At 52.0% G+C, this 13,128-nt stretch overlaps 5 protein-coding genes across 5 annotated transcripts; 2 read left to right on the top strand and 3 right to left on the bottom strand.

Annotated features, from left to right (window-relative positions):
* Nucleotides 1-367: 367 nt before the first annotated feature.
* Nucleotides 368-1,537, bottom strand: CPAR01_05821 (alcohol dehydrogenase GroES domain-containing protein; the record flags this gene model as incomplete). Its single annotated transcript, XM_060490097.1, has 3 exons — nucleotides 368-468; nucleotides 522-617; nucleotides 685-1,537. The coding sequence occupies 3 exons, from the start codon at nucleotides 1,535-1,537 to the stop codon at nucleotides 368-370; spliced, it is 1,050 nt and encodes a 349-aa protein (XP_060351563.1).
* Nucleotides 1,538-2,594: 1,057 nt separating this feature from the next.
* On the bottom strand, nucleotides 2,595-4,565 carry CPAR01_05820 (tetratricopeptide; the record flags this gene model as incomplete). Its single annotated transcript, XM_060490096.1, has 1 exon — nucleotides 2,595-4,565. One exon carries the CDS (start codon nucleotides 4,563-4,565, stop codon nucleotides 2,595-2,597), a length of 1,971 nt encoding a protein of 656 aa, XP_060351562.1.
* Nucleotides 4,566-7,027: 2,462 nt separating this feature from the next.
* Nucleotides 7,028-7,603, top strand: CPAR01_05819 (uncharacterized protein; the record flags this gene model as incomplete). Its single annotated transcript, XM_060490095.1, has 1 exon — nucleotides 7,028-7,603. The coding sequence occupies one exon, from the start codon at nucleotides 7,028-7,030 to the stop codon at nucleotides 7,601-7,603; it is 576 nt and encodes a 191-aa protein (XP_060351561.1).
* Nucleotides 7,604-7,927: 324 nt separating this feature from the next.
* On the bottom strand, nucleotides 7,928-9,077 carry CPAR01_05818 (uncharacterized protein; the record flags this gene model as incomplete). Its single annotated transcript, XM_060490094.1, has 3 exons — nucleotides 7,928-8,103; nucleotides 8,169-8,824; nucleotides 8,890-9,077. The coding sequence occupies 3 exons, from the start codon at nucleotides 9,075-9,077 to the stop codon at nucleotides 7,928-7,930; spliced, it is 1,020 nt and encodes a 339-aa protein (XP_060351560.1).
* A 1,830-nt stretch (nucleotides 9,078-10,907) lies between these two features.
* Nucleotides 10,908-12,848, top strand: CPAR01_05817 (cyclohexanone monooxygenase; the record flags this gene model as incomplete). Its single annotated transcript, XM_060490093.1, has 1 exon — nucleotides 10,908-12,848. The coding sequence occupies one exon, from the start codon at nucleotides 10,908-10,910 to the stop codon at nucleotides 12,846-12,848; it is 1,941 nt and encodes a 646-aa protein (XP_060351559.1).
* Between the last annotated feature and the right edge of the window lie 280 nt (nucleotides 12,849-13,128).

Here is a 13,128-nt window from a genome sequence, read left to right as displayed (position 1 = left end):
TAGGTATCTATCACCAATGATTGATTTCTGCGAAGAACGAAGAGACAATCACTTTGATATGAGTCTCCAGTCTCCTTGATTGACAGTCACACTCATAAACGGTATCGGTGCGGATAGTAAACTTTGATATTTTGATATTTGACAGACTTGGCAACTTCAATCAGGTTATAACTCCAGCAGCGGTCTATTTGTGAGGAGAATCTTCTTCCCCATATTATTCCAAGTAATCATGTAAAACAGCCCCGTTCTTGTGAAATAACCGTTATCAACATTGAAACCTCCCTATCTTTTCTTAGGCTCTCAATCTATCAAAACGTAGGCTTATCCGCGGGATCAACGTTAAACGAAACGTGTGGTATCCGAAGTCTCAATCCACATCAATCACAACCTTCAAAGCACCATGTTTAGACGCTTCTCCGAAGGTATCATATGCCTTCTCCATGTCACCAAGCTTGAAGTCTGAAGCTCCTGTCAGTCATGTTCTCATGGAATGTTGCACGGTCTTAAATAGAAATTCTTACGGTGAGTAATAAGTTGTGAGGGTTGCAATTTGCCAGACTGTACAAGCTTCAAAAGCATTGGTGTCGTTGTTGTGTCCACAAGTCTAGTGGTGATTGCTGTATGATGAATTAGAATTGGCGTCGATGTTTTCGATCACCCAACAGCTCGACATTTTGAACTCACAGATATTCTTGTCCCAAAGATTTTGGAGGTGAAGGTCAACCTTGGTTCCATGAACTCCCACATTCGCTAGAACACCACCAGGTGCGAGCAGGCTCTGACAGAGATCAAAGGTGGCGGGAATTCCCACCGCTTCAATGACCGAGTCAGCGCCCTTGCCCTCCGTCAACTCTTTGACTTTGGCTGCAGCATCTGCCTTGGAGCTGTCAATAGTCTCGGTTGCGCCAAATTGCCTTGCAATATCAAGTCGCTTAGGATCCATATCGATGGCAATGATTTGAGACGGGGAGTACATCTGAGCCGTGATAATAGCCGCCAGACCGATCGGACCTGAGCCGACAATAGCGACGGTACCGCCCGGCTGTACCTTCCCATTCAGCACACCACATTCGAGTCCTGTCGGGAAGATGTCGCTTAACATCACCAGTGAGGAGTCATCGGCGCCGTCCGGGATCGGGTGGAGACTGGATTCGGCGTGGGGAATGCGGACATATTCGGCCTGGGTGCCGTCAATGGTATTCCCGAGGATCCACCCACCGGACGTGCAATGACTGTACATGCCCCGGCGGCAGTACTCACACGTAGCGCAGCTGGAGATGCATGAGATGAGGACTCGGTCTCCTTCCTTGAATCTTGTGACCGAAGCTCCCGCTGAGTGGATGATACCTACACCTTCGTGACCCAACGTGGTGCCTGGCTGGCATGTCGCTACGTCGCCCTTGCGAATGTGGAGATCAGTGCCGCAAATGGTTGTCTTTGTGACTTTGACTATGACATCGGTTGGCTTCGAGATGGTGGGGAGAGGTTTATCCTTCAATGACACTGAGTTTGAACCGTCGTAGACGAGGGCCTTCATCGTTGACAAATGCCTCATCAACAGCGAGCCGGCAGGGCTCAAGTTTGTGCGAGTGAAGGCTGGAGAAATGCAAGTCGCTCGGCTCGAAGCTGCCAGTGCAGGCAATATTGATCTTGAAGCTCGAAACAAAAAGGATCTGGCAGCTCGTGAAGTTGCAGCCATAATGCAAGGTATTCTTCAATTACTGGCGATTCAGAATGGTAGTAGTGAATTATATAACATTCCAGGACAAACAAGTATAAGGCAATCATACAATGACGGAGTTGGATGTCAGCTCGGTAAATATCATTGGCAAACAGTCCCGAGGCTCTGGACTGGGAATCGTCAGATCATATGAGTGACAAGCAGGCTGTGAGCTTATGGGCTGACGTTCCGTGACGTCTGGGGTTGATGTGGGGATATTGCCTGCAGAAGAGGGGAAGCACCTGATTCTAGGTCTGTGGTTCGTCTCGGCAAGCACGGGAATCAGGACCAACTTCACGGAAAGCCTGTTAAATGCAAGAGTATTCCCCCGCAATCGGCTAACTGGATTTTTTCGCTGATCATGGGGGACGATGTTCCCTTGTTGTTGCGTTGGGGGCAAGGTACAACATCAGGAGTTGCGGTTCCGCAGAGTCCATGCGGTTCCGCTCTAGACGAGTCATTGTCCTGTCATTTCCCAAAAGGCGTAGCTTCCAAATATTTTAACGTGATCAGCGCATCACAGTGTAGAATGTAGAACAAAGAGGCCCGAATCTCGGGCTTCTCATTAATGAAGGCAACCTGAAGAGAGATATCTGAGGCACGCGGCGTTGAGACACCTTCAATAGCTGTTTCATTGTTTAGAGGCCGTGATTCCGGCAGGTCCTGTGGCATCACGCAAGCAAGTCAATTACTAGCGCGGTCCATCATGGATAGTGTGGACGTCCGCTTAGCATGAGCCAGATAGTTTGGTCTGATACCGTCTTTCGTGTGTGGAGGTCTATATCTAATGCAGGTGGAATGATCGTTCTGCTATTCTAGTCCACAACAAGACCGATGAGTCTATCCAGCGTCCCAGGATTCTGGGTCTTCATCTTCACTTGCGGGGAGCTGCCTTTGTGAGCCATTCCCGAACCCTCTCTGATGCCAGACGAGGAACACCATCGTACTTCTTGTCTTCATATGTCGCGTCGATATCTTTCGCCAGGCGCTGCGCCTTGGCAATGGTAATCCTCTTCGCGTTGGTCCAGTGCGTCGTCGAAACAAAGTCATCCGCGTCGTTGACCAGCATTTGGCGCTTTTGGCGCAACTTGGCGTCGTCGGTCTTCTCACCAGCGCAAAGAGCGCAGTTGCACTCGAAGCCCCACGTCGTCATAAGAGCCTGTTGTCTCGCCTCGTAGTTGCTCGACTCATCGTAGCTGTGGAAGATTTCCTCGCCCTTGGCAATTGGTCGTAACGCGCGGAGGACCATTAGATCGCCGACGTAGTCCTTCTTGGCGTTGGCAATGCAGGAATGATTGATGTAAGCCGCCCAGACCCAGAGACCGGTGCTTGCGTTCCTCGCGCCCTCCTCTCCGTACTGGCCGCCGGGCCCAAAAGCGTTACGAGAGACGATATCGTGGATCCGGAAGACGTCGACCACCGGGCCCTCTGAGGTCTCTGACGTGGCCTTACCCTCACCCTGGTAATCTCCGTAAAGATCCAGCACCTTGGCGATTTGCGAAGGATTCCTAAGGAGCTTCTGAGAGATGGCCTTAGTTAGGCCGACGGGTGCCACCCTAATCTTGTCGTCGCGGACATCGTAGGTCATTGCGGTCAGAACCTCGCTCTCATGACCCCAGACCACACAGAAAGCCTTCTCAACCATGACTACCTCTCCAGCGGCAATATCGCAAGTTGCGAACAAGCCTCGGCCTCGCCCTTTGCTATCCTTGACCTCAGTCTTCGCAGTGAAGGTTGCCGCGTCGGCCCGTGGTGAGACTCTCGTGAGATTAGCCCTGATCTTCTGCAGGTCATACGACCCCTTTTCCTGTTCGCGAAGCCGCATCTCCACCTTGCGCAGATACACTGCCGCACCTCTTTCCGCGGGTGCGAGTTCGTGAGCCTTTTCGAAGTACTGCTTGGCCTCTTCAAATTGGCCCAGGTTGTAAGCGCCGCTGCCGGCGCGGAAGTAGGCTTTGCTGTCGAGTTCCTTAGACTTCTGATCGTCGGCGCCAATGAGAGAGGCCTTAGCGTCGGCGATGGCTTCGTCTTGTCGGTCCATAAGCAGATGCGCGTGAGATCGGTTCCGTGCAATGTCTCTTGCGATGTCCGGGTTCGTCTTTTGGACGGGCTCTTGCCTGGCAACCTTGAGTCCTTGGCTGTAACTTGTCCGAGTAAGAGGGAGGTCCTTCTTTTGCAGTGCCGCGTTACCCTTGTCCTTGCACTTCTTTGCAATCTCGTCCCCCTTGGTTCCATCCTCGACCTCGCTCAAGCTGCCTTTCACGATCTCCTCTCTAATGATGACGAGATCGGAGGGGTGGTCGATCCGCAGGGTAGCCTCACCCTCTTCCGTCAGCGTGAAGTACGGCTCCTTGATGATGAATCGCCGTGCCGACTCAAGGGTGTCTTCGCCATCTGTTGTCTTATGCAGGACCATCTCCAAACGTTCCGTCTCCTTCTCTTCCTCATCTTGGACAACAGTCCATGACCGGGCGGCAAGAGCCACCACCGGACAGCGCCTCGCACGCTGCACTGTCAAAGAACGCCCACGGTGATGAGTCTCTAGTGTGAGTTCCGAAAATTTCATAGGCTTGAGTTCATCCAGGGATACGGTGCTTGGTGGATATGCCTGACCAACACCAAGAGCTGGGATTGTGTCCTTCTGACCCTGTCCACTCATTTGACCCATGTCCATCATGAGTGATGTACCAGTCGCCTGGCTGATAGTAGCGTGAGCATCTCGAAACTCTCTGGCGTTGCCCTTTTGTGTTGAGCATTTCTTCTGTGTCTCTTGTACAGTGGTCCGAATCCGCTGGGCCTCTTCTTCGGTCAGTAAGACAGTGTTCTCGCCGTTCTGATGCGCCATTTTGGAGTACTGCTGGTGGTGCACGGTCTTCGCGTTAATGAGATTTTGACAACTGCTAGGCGACACCGTGAAAAAAGCTGCTAGATAGAGGCGGCTATGCTCTTGGTCGTACAGAGACGGAAAAACTAGAGGTGCCGGAGCCAACGAGGCCGTGAACTTAGATCAAGTTCTGTGTGCAGTTGTTCCGAGCAAGCTTTAGGGTTCGATCTGCATGACAAAATTTACGCATGCCACCTCCGCCGTTGTTCCCACCGAAAAAATCAGAAACTAGTCAATTCGCCCAATGGTTTGGCATTTCCACGAACCTTTCCTGCGTCATGCTTCCCGCTCATACCCCACCATCCTCAGCGACGTCAGTGTCACCGGGATATCCTAAATACTAGAGTTAACGTGATCAGAGGTTGACAGGATTCATTGTTTCCCCCCCCAATACTGATAATGTCACTCTCAAACACAACCACTTGATGGGCCATGGAGACAAGCCCAAGGTATCCTCCCGAGCAATGTTCCAAGAGGAGTACTCGTCCCTGGCATTGTGACTTATCGCGGCGCATCCTGTCAATGGTCCTTTCTGGGGTGCTAAGATGTTGAACCGCCAAGTCTTTGAGGTCCAACACTCGATAGCCACTACCGCATTACTCCCAAGGTAGAATAAACGTGAAGGGATCGAGTTTCTTCTTGAACCGGCTATCCAATTTAACCAAATTAGGTGCCCTTGTTAGGTAAATGCATCCATCATGGCAGTCGAACACGGACTACGCAGGCGCTTGGGAATCTACGCTTGTTCCTGCAACTTCTACCCTTGGAACAACTTATCAAATTCTCCCATCGTCATCCGCCTTTTCATAAACGACTGGGCCTGCAAAATGGCAATCTTACACTCGTCCGATATCTCTCTCGTTACAGAGGTGCTTTGTCGCAGCATGATTTTGAGGAGACTGTCGCTCAAAGTGCCCGAGGAATCCAGGTAGAAGTCGGTGGGATGAGGAGGTTACTACTCTAGAAGTCACCAGAGTCGTGCCTCGTTGTAACTCAATCCCGCGGAAAAATGCAATTTTCAACTTCAAGATTCCTTGCATTGACTTCACTGCGCGAAGGGGTACTGCGATTTTAACACTACCCACAATACTTCTGGTGACATGCAATTTCCACTCGATTTGAAAAAAAAAAAAAAAAAAAAAAAAAAAAAAAAAAAAGGCCGACACCCTCGGGAGCCGTCTTGTGGTAAAGAACCCTCTAGGCTTTCTGCTGACTTGCATGCGTTCACATGCAGAAGCATACTCGTGAGGATTCTCGGGGCACCTAGTCTGTACGATCGTTGAATTTGACCCATGCTGGGTTGAGTACCATTGGGGCTCGTGGGCTTTGCCAGGATGGCTCAGGTCGGCGTCCCACCATCGTCATACCCATCTACCTTATCTCAATCGAAGCCACCAGACATCAGCATCCGCCACATGGCCAATTGTTCCTTCAGGCCCAATTATTACCTAAAGATTGTGCCTGGCATTCGGCTTGATTGGTTCTGGGAAAAGTCCACCTACGCGCATGGGTGTTTACCAAAGTCCCTCATCTTTGGAAGTAGGTCAGAAAATGGCGGATTTGGCTTGAGGGCCTTGGTACCGTAGCTTATGCAGGTACGGACACAGCTCCGCTTCAAGTCCAATCCCTGGCAAGAATTGAGGCCAATCCTGACGGTCTCGGCCAAAATTAGCTGCCAATCCAATTCATGCCGTCTTCTTTCTCATTCTTCCTTGGTGTAACACAGCCTGTGGCACTCACCCACGCTTTAACTATGGCTTACGGGTGAACAACACGAGCGGCAAAGCATTCTCGTCAATGGCCGTCTGACAACTTACCGTCGCTCGAGATGATAGGGCTGTGCCACATGTATTCAGCCCCCAAAGTTCTCCTCGTGATCTGCCTCACCGCCCGAAGGCCGTGTAAACGCTTGCTTTGTTGGCTGGTAACCTAGGCTGACGGGACCAGGGTGTTCGGTCGAGAGCGGAAATTCATTACGGGGTCAGACAACGGCCAACAGCGCTCTTCGGCCCTATCAAGCGGCTCAGATTTCAACCCGCAATCAGCGCCAAGATACGCTTTGTAGGCAGCCGGGCGGCACAGTCAGAAGCTTGACCAGACTAATGTTGTCGGGTACCATTGAGTTAACCTGGAAGGGAAACTGGTTGACTTCGATTTCAGCTTGCCCTAGAAAATTCATTTCCTCGCTGGAGTCATCGGGCAAGGGTACCTTTGGTTGCTTGTAGGCATCAGCCCACGATGAATTGAAACTGTTGCTTGTCTCCCGATGATAAATACTTGCTCTGTTCCGGTTGCAAATGAATGTCCACGATCTGTAATTGCATCAATAACCATTTTGAAGACTCTGTCTCTTTCGAATAGCACCTATCAAGCTCAACCCACCTTGAAAAAACCCTCTACTTCGTCCTTGTTACTGAATCAACATGCGCGTTGCTACCGTCATCTTCGGCGCTTTCGCCGCAACTGTTGCTGCTGCCGCCGGCGACGTCCACCTCCAGCTCCATAAGAGAATCGAACCGACCAAGATCATCAAGGTCCTTGAAGCCCGCGGCACCCCCGAGTGTACAAACGCCGTCTACGCATTCGCGAGCGCCGTCACCGGCAGCGACCCCCTCCCCACCCCGAACTTCGCCCTTCAAGAGTGGGCCGCCACTGCGTCCCTTGCCAACGGCACGGTCGACCCTTGCAGCACCATCTCCGTCACGGACTCGATGAGCGCCCAGTACACCTCATGGTCGAGCGCCGTTGAGTCATGGCAGACTGCCCATATGTCGGAGATGCGAGCCGTGTGGCATGAGTGCACCGACATCCCCATCATCGCGGCCGAGGTCAAGAGCCTTCTGGCCTCTGGAGGCTACTGCAGCACCAAGCTGGCAGCGCTCACCAGCGAGGGTGGGGCGGGGGCGACTGCCACCAGCAAGGGCGCCGCACCGAGAGAGACTGGAATGGCTGTTGCTGCTGCCGCTGCTGCCGGCTTCGTCTATGCTGCTATGCAGTAACGAGAGCTCGATACTGTTGGTGGATGTTGTCATGGTCTGAATATCTGCGATGCCCTTGGTGTTTGGTGTTGGGAATTGCCGGGATACAACACTTGGAACTTCGCCTGCTAGAATACACACAGTGTATGGAAGGCCTGCGCTTCATGATGCGTCAATGATATTTGATACCAATAAGCTTTTTAATATAATGGTTGTTTCTCGTCATATTCTTCGTCTTGTCACTGTGTCCTATAATGATAGTGCGTAACCATCTAGAGTTCAACATTTATACAGTCCTTGATTTTCTGTGAGATCCACGGCGCTTCCGAAATTTCTACCAAGCTTCTAGAATATGGCCAGGGCATTTGGCGGCGATCCTACAAGACAGGAGACGTTCATAGGCGCAGAGGTCAAGAAGAACGAGTACCTTCCTGTCTTTTGGCAGTATGTCGACAGGCGGCTGAGATCCCATAGCTCGCCAATGGGCATGCCGAAAAGACTCAAGAAGTAGGGATGAAGAACTGCAGCAAGAGTTAGCCGGGCTCGTTCTGCCATTGTTTCCTTCCAGCTCATCACAATGACGTACCAAGATCAGTCATACCTGCCAAAGTTCCGTCTGGCTTGACAGGTGGAAATGCCTCAAAGGCATTGGAGTCGCCAGCAACAGCGGCAAAGTGCTTGTTCCAGAACCACTTGGCCGTCTCTTCTGTGCCATGCACGCCGGATAACTTATACTGCCCCAGCTTTGCAAAATCCTCCGGCGTAGGCTTATCTAGGATCTCAGTGATGCCTGTTCTAAGCAAGAAAATATCGCCCTGCTTGAACTCTACGCCTTGATGCTTGGCTACAGCCTCAATATCTTCGATAGTGATGCGGTAGCCCTCCATGGGATGGTAGTCTATCCCCTTCGCGTCGGCATATGCCTTGTAGTCGATCAAAACCCCGCGTCCCACCACGCCACCCCGCTCATGCCAGTGGTCGATGGTGGGCATCTTGTTTGTCGTTGTGGACGTCGCCGAAAGTTCTTCTTGAGATGGCTTGAAGCCATTGTAGGCGAGTCCCGTCGGCTGATGCTGCCAGTGAACAAGACTGTCCCACTGACTGCTGCCTTGTGTGTTGAACTCTAGCTCGTCGTCCCAGCCAATCCCTTGACTGAGGCCGGCAGTCTGCAGCGTGTGCACCTTATGAACCGATTGCTTGCGTCCAGGGATAGCCAGCTTGTTCATGCTGTCTAGAGGCCAGCTATATAGCGTTGTGTTAGCCATGGGGCGTTGGCTCTGAGTAACTTGGTGACATGGGCATCTCACTTCAACGAGATGGACACGCCATCTCGTATTTCAGCGCCTGCTGCCTTCACCACTGAAGGGGTGAGCAGGTTTAAGGTCCCGAAGAGGTCTTTCTTTCCATCCTTGTCGAAAAGTCCCCAAGCACAGCCCTTGGGCATGCCCTCGACAAGCGGAAGGTCATCGTAGTCAGGAAGATGCAAGTCATCCATTGTGACGGAAGCCATGATCCCAGGATGCTTGAACTTGAGGTCAGCTATGATAAATGGGTGTGTAGGGGATACCTTGAACTCACTTACAGATATTTTTTGGCTGAATACGTGGTTTGGTTCGATGCAATCATTCACTGGAGCAAGCACAAGAGTGAACTGGTCTGGCGATGATGCACCCGCCTGGATTGTCAAATACCTGGCTTCTCCATAAACCCTCCGTTTCGCTTGAGGGGTAAAGTCAGGGGGTTGAGGTGAACAGGGGGCCACTAGTAATGCGATGGGCATGTACGAAAGTGGGTAGAAATGCCAGTCGGTGGTTAGATCGCGAGCCGTCGATTTTCAGTTGCGTCCAATTTGGATGCACGTGGGATCCAAACTTCAATTATTGAACAACGAATACAAGCAGAACATTGCGCGAGACTGTTCACTCTGAGACTGGCACCTTAGTTAAGCGCTTCGCGTACATTCTTACTTACTTACTTAAGTACTTCGCCCAGATTTGTGATGGACTCTCGGATCACTCAATGAATTGACATCGAGAGGGGTAACGTTTATCTTCATTCTACCGCACTGGTTGGAGCACCTGGTCCATAGCCATGGCTACACTGATCCGCGCCATATGGTTGCAAGAATGGATGAAAACCTGGTCAATCGGTGCTTCAGGTACCGGACTCAAGCTCATGCACAGACTAACTTACATCTGTCGCCAGCATGTGGTCAACATAGGCTCGGCCATCCCATACCCCGCTGCATCAAATTTGAGTTGATGCAAGCTTATCCCTAGCTTTAATACCACATCACTATGAGACTTGAGTCTGAAGACGAGAAGCGCATAAACGTCAACGTCGCCCGTCAGTACTGACTTTATCTATGCTGTTGCAGGTCAATCATGACACCAGGCGAGCTGGTTGTGGCACACGGCGGTCGCTCCCGCGCAGTCTAGCGGGAAGTACCCGTTCATGGAGTCGTCTGATCGGTTTCGGTCTCGTAGCGGTGGGCCAGTCGCGTTGGAGTCTCGAAACCGAGCGTGCTGCACGGAGCAATGTGCATCGAGTCGTTAGACAATGACACCATGGATACATGATGCAGCAGATGCGCCACTCGCCAGGCCCTAAGCGAGACACGCATGTTCATCTCCAAACTTTTGAAGTGTCGACCTATAATAGGACTCTTAGCCACGATAACCCACCAAGACATGCAGGTGGTGTTTGAGGCTAGACCACGCGGAGTTTGTTGTATCTGGCTGTCTTTGGACGACAGCTTCTCCGCAACGATTACCCATGCAGCGGAGCAGGAGCTGGACCCTTAGAAGCCTGGCGGGTCTATGTAGATCCTGAGATCATTTTAGTCCGGCAGAGGACAAGATCCACCATCAACTACCGCATCATTCTTTAGGCGACGTTGCTATGTTGCACTAGAAATGCGACGAACGAATACGAATACGTTTGTGTCGATCTGGAGGCACTGGTCCCTCCATTGAAGCGAGTAATGGCTCGTAGGGCACATAGTACTCCCCAACTAGCCATAGAATGAAGCTCCAATACGACGACCCGCAAACACGCCCCGGCTCAGAAATATCGTGGTAGGCGGGGATGCTTGGCCCTCTTCTAGGGAACCCCAATGGGGACCAGATGACAAGTGCGAGCATGGAATATGTCACTGGAGCTGTTTGAGGACACCGCTTGGACTGTCCTAAACGGACATGTACCCGCATATTTTGGCGACTCAAAACTAGACGATTCGCCTCCTCGTAGATATGATAGAGAGGTCACCAAGCAGAATCACTTACCTCAACTACACCTCAATTCGACCTGCAAGTCAAACATCAACATGGCTGCATCTCCACAGATCACGACAGACACCGCGGCCGGGGCTGCCGCGGCCGACTTCATGGCTCTCAACAAGAAGTACACAGAGGAGAAAGAGAAGCGCCAGCGGTCTGACGGCAACGCGCAGTACATCGAGATGGAGACAGACGCGAAGTTCAGCAAGCTGGCCCAAGATTCATGGGTCGATCATGAGAAGCTCAACGCCCAGACGCCGAGCCTCAAGGATGGCGACGAGATGAAGTTCATCATCCTCGGCGCAGGCTACGGAGGGCTGCTGTTCGCAATTCGATTCATCCAAGCTGGTTTCAAGCCCGAGGATATTCGCCTGGTCGACGCCGCTGGTGGATTTGGCGGCACGTGGTATTGGAATCGTTACCCGGGTCTGATGTGTGACGTCGAATCCTACACCTACATGCCGCTCCTCGAGGAGACGGGCTATGTTCCCAAGCACCGATACTCGTATGGCCACGAGTTGCGGGCTCATGCGGACCGAATGGCAGAGACATGGGACTTGACAGACAAGGGTGTGTTCCGCTCGCAGATCAAGAGTTATGAGTGGGACGAGGACGCTAAGCGATGGATCGTGGCTATTGAGCAGGTTCGCGGCCCGAATGAGTCGCCCATCACGATGACGGTTCGATCACAGTTCGTCGTTCTGGCCAACGGTGTGCTGAACCATCCCAAAGCGGCCAAGAACCTCGAGGCATTTGAGGGCGACATGTTCCATACTGCGCGGTGGAACTACGAAGTCACTGGTGGGAACGCGGAGGACCTCGAGAATGTCCAGCTTACTGGCCTTGAGGGAAAACGTGTTGGCATCATTGGTACTGGCGCAACCGCCATTCAGCTCGTTCCACAGCTCGCCAAGTGGGCGAAGGAGCTCTACGTCTTCCAAAGAACGCCGTCATCTGTGGAAGAGAGAGGCCAGAGGCCTACTGATCCAGAAGAGTGGAAGAAGATCGCCGACGGCCCTGGCTGGCAGAGGCGTCGCCTTGACAACTTCAATTCACTTGTTTCTGGCGGCGAGGTAGAAGAGAACTTGGTAGATGATGGCTGGACGAAGATTCAGACTTACAAAGGCCTTGTCGGCGCACCACACGAGAAACCTCTTGGATTGGAGGATATCCCCAGCCATATCGGCAGTCTTCTCGCCCTGGATGCCCCGAGATCAGAGAGGATTCGACGTCGAGTTGAGGAAATTGTGAAGAATAAGTCAGTTGCTGAGGCTTTGAAGCCATGGTACCCATCATGGTGCAAGCGACCGACCTTCCATGACGACTACCTCCCGGCGTTCAACCTACCCAACGTACACCTTGTTGATACAAACGGCAAGGGAGTTGACCACGCCACCAAGAATTCACTAGTCGTCGACGGTACAGACTATCCCCTCGATGTCATTGTGCTGAGCACGGGATACAGGCCGCCTGCAGCAGACATGGCCGAGCCATCGGGCAGATCCAACATGACCATCAAGGGCCGGAACGGCGAGCTCCTATCGGATAAGTGGTCGGGAAAAGGCCCGTCTACCTTCCACGGCGTCCTCACCAACGGATTTCCAAACCTGTTCCTGACCGGCCCTTTGCAGATCGGCGCCGCGGCAAACTTTGCTTATGCCCAGGACGTCCTTTCTCAACATTGCGCATACATGGTAGTCGAAGCTATGAAGCGCGCGGGGAAAAGCACTAATAAGATGACTATAGAGAGCATATTGGCGGGGGAAGAAGCATATGTCGGTTTCATTATGCAGCATGCGGCTTGGTTCTCTAGTTTGTCTATATGCACACCAAGCTACATGAACAATGAGGGCGAAAAGGCCTCACTCGAGGCACAAATGAAGTTGGCCAGAGGAGCGCCGTTTCCACATGGTATCAATGCCTATGTAAAATTCCTGGAGGACTGGCGGGCAGGTGGCTCGATGAGCGGTGTTCAAGTCACAGCATAGCAACAAGCTATATTGAAGTGACATGGACGTTTAGACAGAAAGGCTGGAGGATTCAAGTAGATGACATTATGTCAATGCATGTGCAGCCTGTACATAGCCCTTCGTCTAGCTTAGCAGAGATGAGAAGCTGAGGGCGTTTACTACGCCTTACTTTATAGCAATTGGCCGCCATTATGCTTGTCGGCGTTCTGTTCGTCTTGGAAACCGTTTGTAGAGCAGCAACAGCAACAAAATCCTGTCGAGCGCGGGTAACAAATAGGCGGACAAACCACAATTACTT

The sequence above is a fragment of the Colletotrichum paranaense genome (genome assembly GCF_030867605.1).
Source record: "Colletotrichum paranaense strain IMI 384185 chromosome Unknown Scaffold_4.1, whole genome shotgun sequence".
In the NCBI taxonomy this organism is placed as follows: domain Eukaryota; kingdom Fungi; phylum Ascomycota; class Sordariomycetes; order Glomerellales; family Glomerellaceae; genus Colletotrichum; species Colletotrichum paranaense.
This window is presented reverse-complemented; position numbering and strand designations above follow the sequence as displayed.